The following is a 22472-nucleotide window of genomic DNA, read 5'->3' as shown; positions in this document are numbered from 1 at the left end:
CTCCCCAAACTTCTATTTTCATCTTTCTCAGGAGGGCATTAGCTTCAGATGTGCTGAGGAGACACTGTCAGGGACAGTAAAAAGGAGCAAGGTGTCAGATTCCTGGCTTCAGAGCCCCTAAGAGGCTAAGAAAAATACATAGCATTCCTCCCTACAGAACGGTAGGATTTCAAACTAGAGGAAAGTAATTGTTTTCTAACTCGGTAAGCAACGCCTCAAAGAGGTCAAAATTGCTAATTTAGCCATATTTCTCCCAGCATAGCTCATGCAAAGAAGAACTGCATATCTTGAAATGTGTCCAACCACCAAATGTGACCATCAAAGCAGAGACCTCCCTGGAGAAACTAGGTGAAAGAGCACATCTGCTCCTAAGATTCAAATTGCTGTGTTCTAATAGGAGAGCAGAAAGCCGACACCCATACCCAAGCTCTGCCTCCTCTGTCCAGTGAGGACATTGCTACTTGAGCTTGATACTCTCCTTTGGTGAACCTCAGACTCCTTAACACAGTCAATACTCCACACAAGCTAGTGCTTGTGCATCAGAGTTGAGGGTTAGCTTACAAGAAGGAACTGTCTAATTAGAGGAGTAATTCAAAGTTATTTGGTTTAAAGTAAACTCAGTGAAAGCAAAAAGTGAGTCCAGAGACCTTGAGATACCAGAGAAAAATGTTCCTCACACAGATCAAAGACACCTCATTATAAACACTAAAATATCATTGGCCTAAGGATAAAGAGAAATGAGTTCTAGATCTAGCTGTGCACAACTGGTTGTGTGATTTGAGCAGGTTAAAATATCAAGGCACAAAGCACTGTTAGACATATAAAACTGAGATACAAGATTGCCCTCAGAGAGCTGTCAGACTCAGGGGAAAAGTCAGAAACAGAGATAAGGGCATTTAAGTGAGGTCAGGAATACATCCTCTTCAGGAAAGTCAAAGAAGCCTTCATGGAAAAGATGGCATGTGATGGACTTTGAAGGATTTCAATATGCAGAAGGAGTGAGTGGGAGATACCAAGGAGGGAACCAGCATTAAAAAGTACTGACCATGCCTGGAAAACAAAAATAGCAAATAGTTTATTATTATGTGAGGTCCATGTAAGAGAAATAATGGGGGTGAGGGAGGTGGCTGAACATTTTGCCAAGGGATTCACACCTAACATAGAAAGCAATGGATAATGAGGAACAGAATTAAGATGTCTTATTGTTATGTTTGTTTTGTTTGCATGCTGGGAAGACTCAAATAGAGAGACTCAAATAGAGAAAATAGCTGGAAGGTGGAAACTATTAAATATATAACCCCAAATTGGAACAGGTATATGGTAGGAAAAAGAAGGAGTGGAATTGTAGGTCCAAGTGGAAGGGTTCATCTTGAAAAATGGAGAGACACCTTCAAGACCGGAAGGAAAGAAAAAAGAAAAGGAAGCAGAAAAGAAATTTGAGGTGGGAAGAAAAAAAGGGAGAAGCATGCATGTCAGAGGACTTGATTCTTTTAGGAAAATCCATCCAAGGAGAATGGAAAGGGAGTGGGGATGAGGATGAATATGAGGAGAGAAACATGAAAAAATATTACAAGGAGTGTGATAGGAGCCCCAAAGGATGAGTAGGAGGGTCATGCAGCAGTAGCCAAGATAAAATACAGTCCAATTCACACATCATATCACCCCCATTACCTCATTTATAAAATGAGAACATGCAACCAGTTTGGAAAAAATTTGAATTACTGGGGGGCTGCAAAGCAGGAAATACCAACCCCACCTTCACTGTACAGCCCTCTCTAGACACAGTGGTCTCACTAGATGTGACTCCTGCTCAGAAAATCCAAATCAGCTGAACATAAAGGGGACTTCCAGTTCTAATATGCTGTAAGTCTCTTGTCTTTCTATAGATATCCCTTGACCCTCCTACCCCAACACCCACACATACCACAAAAGGATAGTTAGAGGTGTCTTTGCACTTCTGTGGGTCCATTTCAAGCCCACAGAATTGATTCTGCTTTAGTAAGGACTGTACTTGCTGGATAGTGTATGTTGGGAGTGGGGGGGGGGTGGTGGTAAGATCAGGGGCAATCCTTGTTGCTTGTTCTGGACAAAAGGGACCATTTTGCAAAAATAGTTAGGTAAACTGCAGAAACCCAAGAAAGCACAAATGGAGGCAGTTTCCATTTGCAAATACAAAGGTGCCCCAAAGATCATAAAGATGCTAACAAACTGCATTTCATTTGACAACCACGAGGTCATGACTTGGGTCTCTTGCAGCTACCACAGCTTTAAAAAGGAAAGAGACAAAAGTGACAATGAAAAAGAAAGACCATCATTCATTGGGGCAGAGGAGAGGGTGAGCCCTTAAAGGGAAAAGGGATGCTCTGATAAAGAACTCATGTCTGATGACCAATTCAAGTGGCACGGGTGGTATATGAGGAACATCTGTTTGTATGGAACATCTGTTCTGCAACCAACTCCCTCAGGCCTGATGATGGAAGGTGACTTAGTACTGTACAGGTTGATCATTTCCACTGTAAAGGAATACTTGAACCATAAATGTGAGAGATTGTCCTGTCCCTTGAAATTAATACCTCTCTGATTCCTTTCCCTCTCTCCACAATCCATTCCTTCTTCCTGCCCATTCCTTTTCCCCTCCAAGGCCATTATCTTTCCCCATCAATTCTCAGGAGGAATGGGCTTTCACACTCAGAGTACTAGGGCAATTGGCAGATCTGCACAAGTTCATGTCAAGAATGCCGACAACCGGGGTCTCAGCAGGGTCTGGCAATCACTGGAGCAAACTCTGCAGGGAGGGTCCAGGACCTGCTAACACCATTGACAAGAGTGGTGGACCCCACATTCTCTGTGTGTATGCTGCACAATACAGGCCTCGTCTTTTTCCAGAAGAAACAACCAGTAGGAGGAAAGAGAGAAAAGAGTAGAAGTGATCTTGGATTCCACCCTAAAACCTAAGTTTCCACTCTAAGCTACAGTTACTCATTGACTAACATCTGTGATACATTATTTCACAATCGCCTTCAGCATTTCCTGGAAGCCTTTCTTCTCGGTGCCTTTACAATTATCTTCCAAAGTTTTTCAAAATAGAGCTGAGTTTTTTTTTTTTTTTTGAACTTTCACATACAACTTTTATAATGAAAGGGAAACAGTATCTTGATAGATAAAAGTGAATCAGAAAAAGTTTTAATTCTTTCAAAGGTTTAAACAAAAAAGCAACCTGTACAATTGCCATAGTAAAATGTGTCCTTATACACATGTTCTAAGCTTAGAAAATGTTAAAACTTTTAAAGTTTGAACAACAGAGGCAGCACTCAACGGTCTTCAAGAACCTTTTTACCTATATGAAGAAAACTTTTTCCCCAAAAAGGTATACTTTCAGTAAAACATTTTACTATTTTATCTATGAATTTTTTTTCTTCCTGAAAAGGGGGAAGTTACACTGTGTTTTTAATGTAAAAAAATAGATTTAGAGATATTTAACTTCCTGAGTGACTTCATTCTTACATCAAACATGATTTAATGAACAAATTTTAAAATTTTATCATGAAATGGCATGTGTAGACTTACATTTGTATCTTCAATTAGGGTAAAACCCAAAAAGAGTATGTCACAGAACTTACAATTAATTTTCTAAGTTAAACAATATATATTATTTATACCCAGATTTTACTGACAAGTTTTTATAAATAAAATGTCACCAAATGAATCACTAAAAATACATTTGCTCACTTATTAACAAAATACTGATAGTCAGCTAAGACTAACAATTTGAATGTTCTCTATTATGTACACCAAAATCTGACCAAGAAATTTCTTGCAATACAAAAAGATAACAATTAAAATATTTGCTTCATAATACAACCAACTCATACAATATATCCCTTCCTCAATTGTTTAAAATGTTTAGCAAAATTTCCTTTGCATAAAACCCTTTCCACTTCATGAGCTGTTAGAATTTTTATCCCCCTACTTTTGCTTGTTTGAACCCATGTTTCAATGTTGCATAAAATACACAGTTCCCTAGGTTATCTTGAATCCTCATTACTCTTTAATATGTGAACTTGCCATTACAAAATGCTTCAAATTTTTGAAATCTTTACAACATGTATTATGTATATCTCTACCCCTCTTAAACAAATTTTACATTTTTACTGCAAAAAAGAAACTGACTATTTTAACAAAAGTTTTCTTAACATGAGATGCTTTCAGATAACAGAGAAAAGTGAGGGAGCTTTGGCCAAACATTGACCCCAAACTATTCATAACTGATGTTTTTCTCCTTATACTATAGTTTATTCTCCCACTGCTTCCTTTTACTTCTCAATATTACAGATCTTTACTGCTATTCCTTTACTCTTTTTTCTTATAATGCAGAGAATACCAGATTACTCTTAATTATCAAACCAACACTAACTTTAGTCCTAACACCTGGATTCAAGTTTAAGGATGTTCTAAACCTCTACTATCCAATAATATGGCCACAAGACATTATCCTTATAATTGTATTCTGTGTGATTATTATATGTTATGCAGATCATTTCATGACATTCATGTTCATTTTCTGCTTGTTTACACAAATAATGTTTGTTTCATAGAAAAAAAATGCAACTATACATATCCAAAATGGTAAATAATATTAAAATACTAAGGACTTTCCCACTGAAATCCATAATATATACCAAAGAGAGGCAATGCATATTAAGACATTATTAAAACTATTACTTATTTGACCTTGAATAGTCATCTTAGATGTGGTTATTTGCTGTGGCAATGCATATAAAGACATTATTAAAACTATTACTTATTTGACCTTGAATAGTCATCTTAGATGTGGTTATTTGCTGTTGGTTTTTTTTTTTTTTTTTTTTCAGTTAAAACTGGGGATGGGAAGTTGGTTGGTATTTCACCACACTCTGGAAACCTTTGGCCTGATTCCTCACCCAAATCCCAAATCCCACTTCTCTCACTTTCAACTGCCAGTGCTTCTGCTCAGGCTTTATTAGCAGTCAAGTGGAAACTGGCTTAGGTTCTTTTTTTTTTTTTTTTTTTTTTTAAAGATTTATTTATTTATTTATTTATTTATACACGCACTGGGTACAGTCAGAAGCATGGGAGGGTGAGAGAATTCACCATAGCCAGAGCGGGGAACAGAACAGACAGACTGATGAAATACACTGCTGAGGGGAGCAGCAGGCGTGGCAGGAGAGGTCTGCGTGGCAGGAGAGGTCTGCTCGCCATGTGGGACCCTCACCAGTGGCCGGGGATTGAACAAGTGCTGCAGAGGCTGCGGGCAGCTTCGCAGCCCAGCGCTCAACTGCTGCGCCACCAGGGGAGGCTCATGTGGCTTAGGTTCTTAACTAGCTTACTTACTTACCCAGAGCCTTGTATAACTTTATGTGAAACCAGAATTATCTTTCCAAAATTTCCAAAAGTGGAATCACTTCCACTTAAAAATCACTTCCATTCAGAAACACACCATTTTAACTTTAGATTTAAAAAACTCTTTAATAATCTGAACCCCCTTCTCCATAATCCTTTCAACAGCATCCCAAGAAACCAAAGTACCTAGTAATTGTTCACCACCCAAATACTATGTCCTGGTTTTGTCTATTTCCATATTCTCCTATATTTTGCATTGATTATAGTGTTAATCTGGACAGGTGAGTTTATCCAAGGTATATTTATTAGTATGTAATGGATAAAACTGTAATTCAGATCATGACATTCATAGTGGAATACAATGTTCATCATCTTTCAAGGAAAAGATAGCAAATTCCATTAGAAAGGTGACATTGTACATCATCTGGGTCATCTTAATCTTGGGCAATGTTTGAAACATCTAAAAATTAATATTAATTTCATGTGCACACACATCTTCACTCGTGTGCATGCCCTGTTTGTACAGGAATATGTGGAAGAAGGCAGAGCCAGTCTCTACAAGTCTGTGGTTTCCAACAGCTGCAAGGAGATGTCTTGTTATTCAGACTTCCCATTCCCAGAAGATTTTCCAAATTATGTTCCAAATTCCTACTTCCTGGAATATCTCAAAATGTATGCAAACCAGTTCAACCTTCTGAAATGCATTCAATTCAAGGTAAGACACAAAATTTCAGCTAGTAGTCAGAAAACATTTCCTACCTATTTTCTATTATTTTTCTGTAGCCTCACCCTGGTCTCTGTAGAGGAGATAATGAATTGGCAACATTCGTGACTCCTGTAAAGATTCCTTTTCTCTTTGTATTTTCCTCCACCTTGAGTAAATCTAGAGGTAGAGAGGAATGCTTGGTGTAAGAATACAAGGGTACATTCCTAGTTTGCAAAACTCCTATCCAAGAATCCTAAGAGACCTAAAAAACAGCAAGCCCCTTAAACAGGGCCAAATGACTGCACATGGGGACACTGGGAACTCTCATCAGTCCCCTCTACTTTCTTCCTGCCTATCTCTCCATGTGTGCAACAGCCCAAACACAAGAGAACCTTGCTGTTGGAGGAAAATCTCTAATATATTTGGGAAAAGAAAAATCTTTGCATATTGTTTTTTTAGGTCCTACCTCAGCCCTTCCCATTTCAGAGGATAAAATGATAGGGAAGAGGTAAAAGGATAGGGCAAATGACTATGTCCTCTTCCTCCTCTGGTCATTTATTTGTTTGTTTATTTGCTTTTGCACTTTTTTCTCCTCTCCAAGAATCATGAAAATCCATGTATTTCCTTCTATATCCCTCCCTAGCAGAGACGGGGAGGGTAAGGAATTCATAGGGAATCATACAGAGACATATGGATGGAAAGACTGATCAAAACAAGTTATAGATAAGATTCACACAACTATAAAGATACTGATCAAAATCAAATCACTGTCTTGAAGAGGCATCTGCACCCCCAGGTTTGTTGCAGCATTTTTACAAGGGTCAAGATATATAAACAGGCTCATGTCCATTGACAGGTGACTGGATAAAGAACATGTGGTATATTGATATAATTGAATATTATTTAGTCATAAAAAGAAGAAAGAAATCCTGGCATTTGCAGTTATATGGATGGACCTTGAGGGTATTATGCTAAGTAATATAAGGACTGAAGATAAAACAAATGCTCCATGATCTCTCTTATATGTAGAATCTAGGGGGGTAGGGGGGTGGAGAGGTGGGAAGAGACAACAGAATGGTAGTTGCCGAGGTGGACAGGAGAGAATGGGGGGATGGGTGAAGGGGGATCAAAAAAGGGAATTAAAGTTATCTTAAACTGGAGTTATCTTACATAAGTTATGTAAGTTATATGTTATATAAGAGAAGTTCTTATCTATCAGAACTTATAAGTTCTAAAGATACAATTTATGGCATGGTGACTCTAGCTCACAATACTGGCTTGTATATTTGAATGATGTTGGAAAGAGATCTTTAAAATCCTCATCACAAGAAAAAAAAAATGTGCAGTTGTGTAGTAATGGATGTTAACTAAGCTTATTGTGAGGATCATTTTGCAATTCCTACTTAAATTAAATTAAATCACAATGGTGTATTCCTTAAATGTATACAATTTTATAGGTCAATTAAATCTCAATGAAACTAGGGGAGGAAACACTGTAGATCAGTTTTCCAAGGAGCACTTCATGCTTCCTTATTTTGTAGGGAACATGGTAAAGTTAGACATTATCATAGTGAATGCATATGTCCAGAGAAATCTATTTAATGCATTGAAACTTCTGAATCTGAAGCATTTCCTTTACTACAGGCTGTCTAAGTCCATTTTTTAAAACAGTTTTAAACAAGCAAGTTTTTCACAAAAAATTTAAGTACAGATATCAGCTGTTTGTGAGAGGTTTTGTTTTTCCTTCCTCTCTATGCATTCCAGATTTTCAATGAACATTGGTTATTTTAAGATAAAAATAAACTTATTTTGAAAGGTTTTTAATTAATTGAAAAGTTATATTTTAAAAAGGCAGCTACTAAAACAAATGCAAAAACTCAACAAGCAATTCAAATATGTAAATCAGTGAACCCATTAGACCATTAGAATAAGAAACTTCTTTGAAAACTAAAATGGAAAGGTAACAAAGTCTCTTGATCACTGAATTATTTATGCTTTTAAATTTGATGTGTAAATTTATTTTACATATTTTCTAAAACAGAACTTAGTACTCATGGACTAGTGCTCAAAAATAGATTATTTAGGGCCTCCCCTGGTGGCGCAGTGGTTGAGCACTGGGCTGCGAAGCTGCCTGCAGCCTCTGCAGCGCTGGCGCCAGAGAAGGTCCCACATAGCGCGCAGACCTCTCCTGCCGCACCTGCTGCTCCCCTCAGCAGTGTATTTCATCTATCTGCCTGTTCTGTTCCCCGCTCTGTCTCTGGTGAGTTCTCTCACCCTCCTGCGCTTCTTACTGTACCCAGTGCTTGTATAAATAAATATTAAAAAAAAAAAAAGATTATTTGAAATTTGAAATACCCCCCAAAAATTCGGGCTGTAAAGTTAGTATTTTCAAATGACTCTCGTGATCTGGAAAATCTTTCGCAATATATTGTAAAAGAACTTTCATGAACTAAAATACTTAGGACCAAGTTTATAGTTTCAATTATGTTTTATCCAGGTCTTTACTAGAGGGAACTGTCTCTCATAGAGATAGCTCTATAGGAAATAAGTATATGTAACAGAAAGAAAAATGAAAAAAAGACATCAGAAAACATAGTTATAATCTTAGTTCTTTTGCTTACAGTGAGAATTTGCACAAATAACAAAATATTTGGATTTCATCATCTCTCTTAAATACCTCTCTAAAGCACTAAATTTAGACTATTTCCTCCCAGGACATTATGATTAATCTGATAGTCCAATTTGATTTACAGGGGTTATGCTTATTTTCTGTGCTCTAGAACATTTGTAATGTCAATTGCCACATCAGCCAGTAAGCATTAACTGGAAACTTGACAACGTTAACCAAAGGCTATGGTTCCTTTTCCAGACTAAAGTCTGCAGTGTAAACAAATGCCCAGATTTTGCTGTCACCGGCCAATGGGAGGTGGTCACTCTGCGAGAGGGGAAGCAAGAGTCTGCCATCTTTGACGCCGTCATGGTCTGCACTGGCTTTCTTACTGACCCCAAATTGCCCCTGGACTGCTTTCCAGGTACAGCATTTTCTGCAATTGACCTTAATTTATCCCATGGGTGTCATCATAACATTTGATTGGTCTAGGGATGAATTCCTATGGTACCATCATTGAATAGTTAAACTTTAAGAGGTAATAGATTTTGCTTCCCCCCACACACATTTATTTATTACATATATGCAAATCTCTATATACAATAACCAGTTCCATCAAATAATCATACCAAAACTTCTACTGGTATTTGTCCCCAAAATAGATTCAGCTATAAAATTAAATATATGTGACCTTCATGGACTATCAAAACTTGAGACATCATTATTGATTTCTCAATTTTGAGGTCAGACACACAATTCAAAACTTTTGAATATCTAGGTGATTGCAGCAGGCTGGACAAATAGGACGACTTCTCCAAAGACTCCTCCTTCCTTTCCTGCCTCTTTTCTTGGGTTCTTGCTTCAGGGTAGCCTTGATTGCATCTTCAGTCAGCATAAAGCCGTGCAGTCTCATAGAAGGAACACAAAGTTTCTTGGCGATATTGATTTCTGATAGACAAGCCTTCCTCCACCTTCTCTTTGATCCATTTGGTGTCCAATGAACTTGAGGCAGGTGAGGAATCACAGCCATGTATTTTAAGCCTGGCATCCTCAGTCTCCCCTTTCTCATACTCTTGAATCTGAAAATTCATACCACCACCACATGCTGGAACCCCCACTAATCCAGTTCCCATATTTTTAGATTTCATATCAAGGAAACCCAAATTTCTAGGACTTCCATAATGATCAACAGCTTTCTTGTGATAGAGGCTGGCTGGAGCTGATAGTTCCCTGGCCAACAAGTGGAGGCTTCAGAGCAGCATGGGCCATGCTGCCCATCTCAGAGACCTGCTCCAGCCACCATCCTGCTCCAGCCACCATCCTCTTGAGGGTGTTTTTCTAGCCAGAAGTTCCTGGTTAAATTTTGACTGTCCTTTGTTCCAAACAAGCTATGAAAACCAAAGAATATAAATAATAAATAATAAGAGGCCTCCCTGGTGGCACAGGGGTTGAAGTGTCAGTGCTATTGAGCTATTGCCAGCCACTGCAGCATAAGTTTGAGCCGCTGCCAGGCAGCTAGCCCACAGGACACAGCAGATCTCTCCTCTCTTGCCTGCTGCTCCCCTCAGCAGTGTGTTTCAGTCAATCTGCCTGTTCTGTTCCCCACTCTGTCTAGGGTGAATCCTCTCATGCCCCCCATGCTGCACTTCTGGCCTGCACCCCAGTTCTTGTATGCATATATATATATATATAAATCTTTTAAAAAAAAAAAAAACAAGCAATAAGCAGTCTAAGGTTCGATGTCTCTCCTTCAGCAAAGGCAGCACTCAGAAGGCCTTATAATTCACAGAATTCTTAGACAGTTGTGGGCCTCAGCAGTCGCACATAGCCCTAGTTGACCTGAGGAGTAACAAAGTCCAGTCAGTGCATAAAGGAAAAGTCAACTTGATCTGATACATGTGAGTCATAGAAATTACTTGGTGAGAGATTTATGGCACTGGGTCAATAGTCAACAAGGAGATGAGACTTTCGAGGCAAGTTAAAACACCTTTGCATCTCAGTTTCTTTTACATTGATCAGATCCATATTGGGTCCCCATGTTGAGCTACTATTTAAACTTTTAAACTTACTTAACTCATTGTTAAAATCTATATGCTCTACATTGTGGCTGGGTTTTAACTGGGATTCACATCAGATTTCTAATGATTTAAGGCAAGCTACCAGGCTTTGTTAAGGTTATTTTGCCATAAACCCCCATATTTATTCCCTGAGAATCTGGATGTTCTATCACCTTTTCTCCAGGGGAAGGATTGGGAAAACAGTTTCTTTGTGGAGTGTGTGTTAGACTGCCATGCAACCATAAGAGTATTCACCACAACTTTCTATTCCTGTTTGATATTTTATTGAGATGTGGTATTAACTGCTAAAATTATCCAAGTTATTAATACTTAGAACAGTACATCTAATCCCAATATAACTAACATAATTCCTTTCTCTCCGGGCCAATTCTGTCTGACTCAGCAAAATTCAGCCTGAATTACAGTTGATCACCAAGGTGAAGTGTGAAATTCCCCACCCACATAGTCCTTTACTGATCAGAACCACATTTTATTTATCTTATTTCCCCAATATCATCTTGACATAGCAGGTGACGAAATAAGTTTGCCAAATAGAGACATCAACCCACAGCTTTGTTCTTGCTCCTTTGAAAAGTTCTCTGTAAATCAAATATTAGTAATTAAAATGTTGTTATCTCATTGGTTTCTAACAACCTTCAGATGGTCATGACCTCTTACACTTTTGCTTAAGTCTTTGTACCACAATATTCAACTACTAGTTCATCACTTAGTAAGTAAAACAAGAGGCTGACCTAGTGAGATGGAATAAACACGGCTGTTAAATAAACAATCACTCATTAATTTCATTATCTTGTAAAGTTATGTATTCATATTTCAGATTTTCTTAAAATTGAGTATACTATTTAAAACAACCTAAATTATCCATCTAAAGGGTGTTATTAACTGAACAGTACTTATGTCTCATGTTCATTCATTGATCTTCTAAATTCCCTATTTGATTTATTTTTTCCACAGGTATAAAAAACTTTAAAGGCCAATACTTTCACAGCAGACAGTATAAATATCCAGATATATTTAAGGACAAGCGAGTTCTTGTGGTTGGAATGGGAAATTCTGGCACAGATATTGCTGTGGAGGCCAGCCACGTGGCAAAGAAGGTACCATTATTGATGTTATGTAGTAAAGAACTTTTTCTTAAGATGCATGCCTCAGAGAAACCATGTTTAACACAGTGATAAAAGATGACAAGAATAAAAGTGCCTAAAATGCATGCAAGCACAAAAATTTTTAAGTATTTTTTTCTTAAATTATTATAAATTTTACTGTCATTACAGGTGTCATCCAAAATCAATTTCTCTTCTTGTTTTTGTCATTTTCCCAATCATCCAACAAGAGACATCTTGTTTTTGACCCAGTCATATAGTTCAGAAAATCATATCTATTTTCCCTTACTAAGGTCTCCCACTTGCTACCTTCTTTCTTGTGAATTGTGATCACCCTCATCAAGTCCATATTACCTCATACTGAGGCTTATTGTATTTTTCTCCTAATAAAAATTATAGAAATAGTTAATATCTTATTGGGGTTTACGCTCTATCAAGCATTGCACCTAATGTTTGATGGGATTACATCAACCAATCACCAAATAAGCTAGTAAAATAGGAACAGTTGCTATCCTTCACTACAGATGAAGAAATTAAGGCATGGAGATGTTTAGTTACCTGCCTGATGTTGTACCACTAGCAGGTGGTAAAACCAATCTTCACTCCAAGTCTCTTTGATTCAAGGCCCTACTCCTAATTCTGCCCTGCATTCTTATACCCCAACCCATCTTCCCATATCAAACAAGCCATCCAGAACCCCAACTGCCAACAAAAACATCTAAAAAACTTACTCTTACGTAACACTGTATTTTAAAACTTATATTTCCCCTTGCCTTAAAAAAGTAATAAATTGGACCTCCCTGGTGGTGCAGGCAGTTGAGCACCGCACTATGAGGCTGTCCACAGCCTCTGCAGCACAGGTTCAATCCCTGGCCAGCCAGGGAGAAACCCACATTGCACAGCAGACTTCTCCTGTCTCACCCGCTGCTCCCCTCAGCAGTGTATTTCATCAGTCTGTCTGTTCTGTTCCCCGCTCTGTCTCTGGTGAATCCTCTCACCCTCCTGCACATTTGGCCTGTACCCTAGGTCTTGTATAAATAAATAAATCTTAAAAAAAAAAAGTAATAAATTGCAGGTACACTAGCCCTATTTAAAGGGTTCTCCATGATCTGACCCAAATCTGTGGTCTTAACTCTAGCCCAACTACTTTACTGCATGGTCATTAAATGCAGCCTAACAGGTCTACTCCACACCCTTTCTAATTCCAGTGTCTCTGTGCATCCCTTTGCTCACCATGCCCCTCCCCCTTCAGTGTTCTTTTATTTTTTACTACAGTTTACATTTACATTCCAGGCTCTCTCATTCCAAGACAAAGTGACCTCTTCATGTAAGAATGTACAAATGTATACAATAATTGCAATTTACACTCCTAGGTTGACACTTTTTAATTCTTAGTATTGCTAATTGCCTTTTATAAAATACATTTTCCTTCAATCTATGAGTATTACTCATCCAACAAATATATATTAGTTGTTGGCTTCTGAGGTGCTGAATGTTGGGCCAGGCACTGGGGATACACTGGAAGACACACAATAAAAACAAGATTCTCCACTCTCATGGAGGATATTAATCATAGGGACAATAGATGTCAAGTAAATAAATTTAAATAATTAGATAAATAATTGCAAGAGTGAAAATAGCTCCAAAGAAAAAGGATTGGAGGTGTGTAAATTTGAGTATCCTTTCTGGGATTTTTGAAAAAGGACTTAACAATTGAGTTGATTCATTGATTGATTGAGTCATTGATTTAGAGAGACTTAACAATTTGGTGGAATTCTCCTAAAGGAAGAGGAAAGGAAGTCCTGAAATAAAAATGGACACAGTTTTGTCATCATTAGCCACCATGTGCGGGTGGAATATTATAATTTCTATTTCTCTAATTGTTTGGACATTTCTTGAATCAGAAAACATGTTTTGGCGTACATCTTATGTTTCTATATCAACAAAGAAACTCCTGTCAGTAAAGAAGAACATAATTCATATCTACTAAATGTTACATGTGACACAGAGGGGCAGGTTCTAATATCTGAATTGTTGATTTACTTACAGTTCAGATGCCACCATGCTGCTCCATTATGTTAACTATGATATATATACAACCAAACAAAAATGCCGACATTGGTCACCACACCCTAATTTGTAAAGGGGGGTGGAGGGGCATCTATTATTCAGTTGTTTTATATCATCAACATAACAGATTGACTAGCTAAGTTTCTTGTTTTTTTACCACTGATACAGAAAACTCCCTTTTGTATAGGAACTAAAACAACTATTTAGCTAAGTGAACTCAGTCAGTTGATAAACACAAACAGCCAAATAATCTGAAAACAAAACACCAAAAATAATTGTGGTACTGAATTTCACCACCAAGCCCCACAGTGGTTTGTGTTAAGACCTTTTGTTAATAACTCTCAGTTGCTGCCTTTTTCCACTCTTATTGCCTACACAATGTAAGCTTACACAAAGTCAACTTTTCATTGTTTCCTCGCATGAGAAGTTAAGTTAGCTGTGCCTTGACACATTAAATATTGTGTTTAGCACTGAGTCTGGCAGATAACAAATGTATCCTAAATCATTTAACACTCTTGATACTGAGATCATTTTGTCAAACTACAAACTCTAAAATAGGCATTAGAAGAGCCTAACTAGGGCCTCCCCAGTGGCGCAACAGGTTGAGCACCATGCTGTGAAGCTGTCTGCAGCCTCAACAGTGTGGGTTCGATCCCTGCCGGCTGGCGAGAATCCCACATGGAGCCACAGACCTCTCCTGTCGCTCCTGCTGCTCCCCTCAGCAGTGTATTTCTGTTGTCTGCCTGTTCTGCTCCCCGCTATGTCTCTGGTGAATCCTCTCACCCTCCCACACATCTGGCCCGTACCCCAGAACTTGAATAAAAATAAATTAATTTTAAAAAAAAAAGAGCCAAGCTATCTTGTCAGGGATGTACTTTGAAACTGACTTTTTGGCAAAACAAAAACAAACTAATTATAAACCAGAGGCATCCTGCAGGGTAGGAGGAGGGAGAGGGATCAGAGAGAGGGAGGGAGGAGCACAGGGGACTGAGGTGATGATGCAGGGGTGCATTGGTGAAGGAAATTCTATGGGGACTACACCTAAGGAGGCGGGGGAGGAAACTGTTCTAAAATGAACGATGATGTAAAAAAAAATATATATATATATATATAAAAATTAAAAAAAAGAAGACACTGACTTTTTGGTATTCATGAAACTTCTAAACTATCTGGCAGGGCCAGACCTGTTCACTGTGTCCAACTGAGTGACCTGTTTGATTACTTGCAGGTGTTCCTCAGCACCACTGGAGGGTCCTGGGTGATAAGCCGTGTCTTTGACTCAGGTTATCCATGGGATATGGTGTTCACGACACGGTTTCAGAACTTGTTAAGAAATTCTCTCCCAACTCCAATTGCGACTTGGTTGATAGAAAAAAAAATGAACAGCAGGTTCAATCATGAAAATTATGGCTTAGTACCCGAAAACAGGTAAATATAAGGTATCTGCAGAGAGCTTTAGGAAGAAAAAGCCTCAGTCCTTCCAGTGCCATGTATGAAGCAGACAATAGGGGCCTCCCTGGTGGCACAAGGGGTTAAGATGCAGCACTATGAAGCTAACAGCAGTCACTGCAGCACGAGTTCGATCCCCAGCCAGGAAGCTACCCACATGGTGCAACAGATCTCTCCCGACTCACCTGCTGCTCCTCTCAGTGGTGTATTTCAGTAAATCTGCCTGTTCTGCTCCCCACTCTGTCTCTGGTGAATCCTCTCACCCCCCACATCTCTGGCCTGTACCCAGTTCTTGTATGCATAAAGAAATAAATCTTCAAAATAAAATAAAACAGGCAATAATATGTCAGCATGATTGACTATGAAGAAAAATGTCTCACAAATTTACTTGATTGTAGTTACTGTGTTACTATTTTGAGTACCAGATATGTGAAATTATGTATTTTACCTTGTTGACAGGTCTTTAAAGTAAGTATTGTTACAATCTCCTGGTTACTGTGAGTAAACTGAACTAGTGAAGTAAAGTGACTTGCTCAAACTCATTTAATGGTAATTGAACTCTGTGAACTTAGCAGTTTATTTAGGCCTCAGCTGCAGTAATCCAAAGAGAATGGTTCCTTTGACTCTTGACAAAAGCAATATACCTGCTGTGCTTCCATGTGTGAGAAAAAAATGAATCCTATAGTTGCCCTTCACCCTCTCTCTAGTGGTAGTGCCTTTTCTTTCCCTGGTTGAGATGACCTTGACTTCAGTCTGTCCTTTCAGTTGTAACCTACAACCTATCCCATTAACAAGAACCAACAGTTTTACATCCTCATTCATTTGCCAAGTTTATATTATGACTTTCCATTGCCAGGTCACACCATAGCCTGAGATCCTGTCTGATCTTCCTCCAGATTTCACTGTGCAACAACATGGTCAGGTGGCACCCCAGTCTTCATTGATGGCTCACAGTCCACTTCCAATTGCATGCACTTCTGCTGCTTCTTGGTCTTTTTCTTCTGTCCAATACCTTCCTTTACCTCTGCTGTCCTCTCCCTCTAATAGCTCCATTTTCCTCCCTTACTTTTTACCTACCTTCATGTGCCTCCTAACTCCAGACCTCTCATTCCACCAGAGACTTTTGTACGATAACCTTATTTAGCCTGTATGGTGGCTTATCTAGCCTGTATGGTGTTTGAGCTTGATTTAATCCCATAAAGTTTAGAATAAGTGATATAATCCCTTCTCTCTTTGATTTATTAATCCTTTATCATTTTCAAGGTTCTTGTATATATACACTGCTTCATATGCTCTTCATCCCACCCAGTGAACTAAAGAGGACAAGTGTTAATATCCTTATTTTATTTTTTTAAGATTTATTTATTTATGTATAGAAGAACTGGGGTGTAGGCCAGAGGTTGGGGGTATGGGGTGGTGAGAAGATTCACTAGAGACAGAGTGGGAAGCAGTACAGGCAGATCCATTGAAATACAGTCTAAGGGGAGCAGTGGGCAAAGCAGGAGAGGTCTGCTGTGCTGTGCCTATGTGTGTTATCTCCCTGGCCAGTGATTGAACTCAGGCCTTCGTAGTAATTTCTCTGAAACTTAACTCCTAGGACATCAGGGAGGCCCCCCATCCTTATTTTACAGATGAATAAAAGAAAGCCTATAGGGACTTCCCCTATTTCTGTTATAAACATTTGCACTAATGAAGCCACCTTCATTAGCTCCTATTCCAGACTTTACATTTTATCACACTTTTTTGATACATTCACCAGAGGCCAAAGTGACTTATTTAAATTCTTATAATTTAAAATCATAATGTTTGTTTTGTGCTTCCAAAGGTATAGTGAGAAAAAAATAAGAATTTGCCTTTACCCCTTTTAAATACATCATTTTTTCCTTGCACAATTACTTCCCAAGAGAAGAGGGCTTTTCGCAGTTCTCTGCAGATATAGAAGCCCCTGGTCTCCTTTGCGCTCCTTCAGCATTCAATTATCTCTGAAATGACAGTGAGAGCTGAATGCTGAAATTCAGCAAGGGAACAGGAGCTGGAGAAAGCTCTGGCCCCCTTCTCAGACTTCCAAACTCTGGTGAATGGGAAGAATGTTTCCTACGACCTCTTGGACACTCAGGAATCCCTTCCTACAGAGGTATCATCTGATGAAGGAAATTGCAGATGAGCAATCCAAAGATGAGCACCTCCTATCTAGCCAAGGGGAGAGTTCCAGAATGAAGATGAGTGGAAGGGAGGAGAAGGGAGAGTTGACTATATTGTTCACTGGCAGTTATCTTTCCCATTGTGTGTTTGTTTAGGACTCAACTGAAAGAGCCTGTGCTCAATGATGAGCTCCCAGGCCGTATCATCACTGGGAAAGTGACCATCAAGCCAAGCATAAAGGAAGTGAAGGAAAGCTCCGTCATATTTAACAGCCCGGCAAAGGAAGAGTCCATTGATATCATTGTCTTTGCCACTGGATACAGTTTTGCTTTCCCCTTCCTTGATGAGTCTGTACTGAAAGTTGAAGCTGGCCAGGCATCACTATACAAGTACATCTTCCCTGCTCATCTGCAAAAGCCAACCCTGGCTGTGATAGGCCTCATCAAACCCTTGGGTTCCATGATACCTACAGGAGAAATGCAAGCTCGATGGGCTGTCCGTGTCCTGAAAGGTAAGTGCATCAGAAATAGCAGGGCATATGTCTTCAGGTTGCCATGTGATTCAATACTAAAAATGTTGAGACTACCTCCATCTCCTATCTAAAACAATAGAGTCTGTAAAAGCAGAATTTGTTCTATTTTTTACTGAATAACACTATCAAAATATGTGCTGTCATCGACACAAAAATGTTAATTCAGGTGTCAAAATATATAAGCTGTGTCTACGTCTATCTGTTATTTTGATTGAATCAACTGGTTCAATTAAAATTTAAAACTTCTATCATTAAGTGACAAAACTCCATCACACCAGTTGTGAGGTCCTGTAGTATCAAATAATGAGTAAGAACAGATGCTTATCTTTTCAGCTGATGGCATTTTACCAGGAGCTTTCCACCTGTCCACTTGGGCTACTGACAGTTTTGCCAGAAGAACAGATGAGTTATGGTTACTAGCAACAAAAGATGAGCAGTGGCAAAGCACCTTTGCCCACTAAATAAGCACCTGGAACTAAAATCAAATTGCATTTTTATTTGTTTTTAGGGGTGAATAAGTTACCACCTACAAGTGTCATGATAGAGGAAGTTAATGCAAGAAAAGAAAACAAGCCCACTGGGTAAGTTATGCAGCCTTTTTGAGTCATAACTAAAATTGGTAAAACTAATAGCAGAGAGTAGGAGGGATACACTGGAGAAAGAAAAAGCACCTGAGACTTGGAGGGGGAAAACTCGGATACCCCAGTGAAGAAGAGAGGAGGAAGTTTTAATGTCCCCAAATCATCACATCAGACCGGTCATCTAGCACCACAGGGCATGTGTGGATTCTAAGTCAATTATAATAACCCTCATCTACAAGATATATTATACCACCCATTACCCATAATCAGCAGGCAAATATTAGGTTGTTGGGAAAGTCATGATATATATAGCTGTGTTTGTCCTCTCTGACATTGGAAGGGTTCCCTCATTCATTCATTCATTCATTCAACAAATGTCTACTTAGCTTTATTGTTTTTATTCTATGACACTCAAGCAGCAATCTAGCAATCTAAAAAGTTAGCCAAACCTGCTCATCTCACCTGTTTTTCACCTTCATATTTTTAAATGGTTGGAAAAGAAAGAGATTTTGTGGTATGTGAGAATGATATGAAGTTCAAACCATAATGACTATAAGTAAAGACATAATAAATTAGCAACCTGGGTTCATTTACGTGTTGTCTATGGCTGCTTTGAAATTGCAAGAGCAGGAGTTGACTAGTTGAATTAGAGGCCATAACATGGGCCTCAAATCCTATTTAACATCTGGCTTCTTTTTTTTTTAAGATTTATTTATTTTTATGCAAGAACCGGGGTACAGGTCAGATGCACGGGAGGGTGAGAGGATTCACCGAGACAGAGTGGGGAGCAGAACAGGCAGACTAACTGAAATACACTGCTGAGGGGAGCAGCGGGCACAACAGGAGAGGTCTGCCTCGCCATGTGGGATTCTTGCTGGCTGGCTGGGATCGAACCCGTGCTGTGGAGGCTGCGGACAGCTTCATATTGCGGTGCTTAACCACCTGTGCCCAACATCTGGCTTCTTGCAAAATAAGTTCCTTGACCCCCTTCTCCAGGGGAGAGTTTCCCCCTGTGCTTTGTTTGTTTACCTTCTTTGTTTGTTTATCTTCTTTGTTTACCACTCTGGGGTCAGGCTACTGGAAGAAGGCCAGCAAATAAAGGAATTTTGAGGCCCTTACTCTCACTTCTACTCTCATGAAAATATCTCTGGTTTTGTCTGTTTTACTGTTTTGGTCTTTGGTACAAATTTTAACTCAAAAGAAAAAAAAAAGATGCCCTGTGACCCCCAAAAAGTGTTAAAATCACTGTATTTGGGGCCTCCCTGGTGGCGCAAGGGGTTAATACACAACCTATGAAGCAATCTGCAGCCACTGCAGCACGAGTTTAATCCCTGGCCAGGGAGCAACCCATTTGGCGCATCAGACCTCTCCTGACTCACTCGCTGTTCCCCTCAGCAGTGTACTTCGGTCAATCTGCCTGATCTGTTCCCAGCTCTGTCTCTGGTGAATCCTCTCACCCAGCTGCACCTCTGGTCTGTACCGCAACTCTTGTATGCATAAATAAATCTTTTTAAAAAAAAAATGAAATCACTGTATTTAAGAAACTTGTTACCACCTCTCTCATTCAAAAGTATTTCCAAACAATGAATTGATATGATTGCCCAACTACTAAATCCCAAAACAATAAAAGCATTTTAAATATTTTTTCTTTATCCTTAATCTGTAATTTGATTTGTTTCCCAGTGGAAAACATAGATAATTAACTAGAACCATTCAATGTAAAAAATTTTCATCACATAGATCATCCAGTGATTTTAGGGACTAATACAAACATTACAAGGAAATCCATTCGATTGACTTTTGCGACTTTCTACGTTATAGAAATCTAGTAACAATTGAGTTCTAGAAAGGTTTAGGAATAGTAAAATGTATTTTCCTCAAGAAATTGCTAATCATTTGACAAAAGAGCTAAAGTAATATTAGAGACATTACCAGCTTTTTGAGCACCTTATATATAGAATATCTTTTCAAAGAGCCCATCTTTTAGATGTGGAACATAGGGAAACCAAACTATGGGTAAGATGACAAGCTTAAAGACCCAGCTTAGAGGGGCCTCCCTGGTGCACAGGGGTTAAAGTCAATGCTATCAAGCTATCAAGCTTCAAGCTATAACCAGCAATCAAATGACACCATTAGAGAGCTATGGAGGGAAGAGTACAGAAACCATCCCAAAGTTTGTAATGTCATCATTTACTTTTGGCAATTTCCTTATTCTATGATCATCATTATTTTATCTTTTTTTTTCTTCCCCTTATCCCCAATCTTTCTATCATAAAGGTTTGGTCTGTGCTACTGCAAAGCTTTAGAAACAGATTATATCGAATACATAGATGAACTCCTGACTTACATTGATGCAAAACCCAACCTGTTCTCCATCCTCCTGACGGATCCACGCCTGGCTCTCACCATGTTTTTTGGCCCATGCACACCATACCAGTTCCGCTTGACTGGACCAGGAAAGTGGGAAGGAGCCAGAAATGCCATCATGACCCAGTGGGACCGAACATTCCAGGTCACTAAGACACGAATCGTAAAAGAATCCCCATCTCCTTTTGTAAGATTACTTAAACTCTTTAGTTTTCTGGCTTTGCTTGTGGCCATTTTCCTAATTTTCCTATAAATAAAATAATTCCTAAATGGCTTTTCAGATGCAAGATTAGATTTGTAGAGTAGATTTATGCCCTGATTCCTCCACTGCAAGAACATTGCTTTCACAACTATAAACCAAATCTGAATTGTAAAGCCACCCATGCCCTTCACAGGGCTACCACTAGTTTTCCTGAATTTCTCCCAGCTCCTCCATCTACTTCTAATGCTAGTAAATGACCACCAAGATTTGTGTGCATTTGAAGGCTGCTGGAAGGTTCCAGATTCATTTTAAAAGAAAGAGCTGTTCTAGACAGTACCCATACATACGTCCTTCCTACATAAACTATTTTCATAGATCTAAATTAAAACCCCTACTCCACAAAGATTTGGTTGTGCTAAATGTGGTCTTTTGGTATCAAATGATTAAAAAGAAAGACACCTAGAAATTGTTTCATGTGTTTTTTATACTCTTTTCAAGAGTTGGAGGGATGATGAAGGGAAAGAGAGAAATAGATCCTCTATTTGAGGTGCCTATTAATAACACCCATATAGGACAGGGAATTCAGTGTGTTTGTTGGAGTGTTTCTAAAGGAATGTGCCTGCCTAGGAGTGTTCATTGCCCTTTAGGGAAATCTACAACAAAATGGGCTGCTCTAACCAGATAATACAGACTCAAATCAGATCTACTCAACAGAAAACAACCACCTCTACCTGCTCTGGGAACTGACTTCCAACAGCCAAAGGAAGCAATCTCCTGCTCAGGTCTCCCTTTGCAGCAGCTGGCTCCTCTTAAAAGTCCAGTCCAACCAAATTCAACTGGAATTCATAAGAGAATGAGGAGAGCCAAGAAGTCTTTAATAGAGAAAAAGTAAGGAGCAAGGAAAAGCAAAGCAAATGGAAACACCATGTCAAAAGCAGTTTTTGACCAAACTAAACCCAGCCCTTGGTTCTCTCACACTTATACCTGATTAGACTGTAACTCACAGGCAGAAAAGGTTTTGCCTTCACTTCACCTCATTGATAGGCTTGGATGGTAAAGTCAGGTGGCATGCAGCTCTCACAGAGAATCCATGCTTGCATCCGGGAGTGGATTACAAAACTGGAATCAGGAAAAAGCAAACTCTGGAGGGAAGCATATAGATGCAGGTCACTCCTTCTCCACTTGTCTGCTCTTCTCCCTTCTTTTCATTGTTCCATTTTGTAGGGTAAGGAAAAAGTATCAGGCTTTTCTGCCC

At 39.0% G+C, this 22472-nt stretch overlaps 1 protein-coding gene across 1 annotated transcript in view; it reads left to right on the top strand.

The window, feature by feature from the left end:
- The window catches only part of FMO1 (flavin containing dimethylaniline monoxygenase 1), a 28191-nt gene extending 6515 nt beyond the window's left edge, over positions 1–21676 (top strand). Inside the window, exons 3-9 of the mRNA XM_037506501.1 lie at positions 5906–6094; positions 8955–9117; positions 11726–11868; positions 15173–15372; positions 17691–18046; positions 18576–18648; positions 20926–21676. Of these exons, the coding sequence (XP_037362398.1) occupies positions 5906–6094; positions 8955–9117; positions 11726–11868; positions 15173–15372; positions 17691–18046; positions 18576–18648; positions 20926–21268 (1467 nt within the window). The 3' untranslated portion in view covers positions 21269–21676. The remainder of the gene's footprint in view (positions 1–5905; positions 6095–8954; positions 9118–11725; positions 11869–15172; positions 15373–17690; positions 18047–18575; positions 18649–20925) is intronic.
- The last annotated feature ends 796 nt before the right edge of the window (positions 21677–22472 follow it).

This window comes from Talpa occidentalis, unplaced genomic scaffold (assembly GCF_014898055.3).
Source record: "Talpa occidentalis isolate TD23 unplaced genomic scaffold, MPIMG_talOcc4v2.1 talOcc4.12, whole genome shotgun sequence".
In the NCBI taxonomy this organism is placed as follows: domain Eukaryota; kingdom Metazoa; phylum Chordata; class Mammalia; order Eulipotyphla; family Talpidae; genus Talpa; species Talpa occidentalis.
Note: the sequence above shows the minus strand (reverse complement) of the source record. Positions and strands in the feature narration are given on the sequence as shown.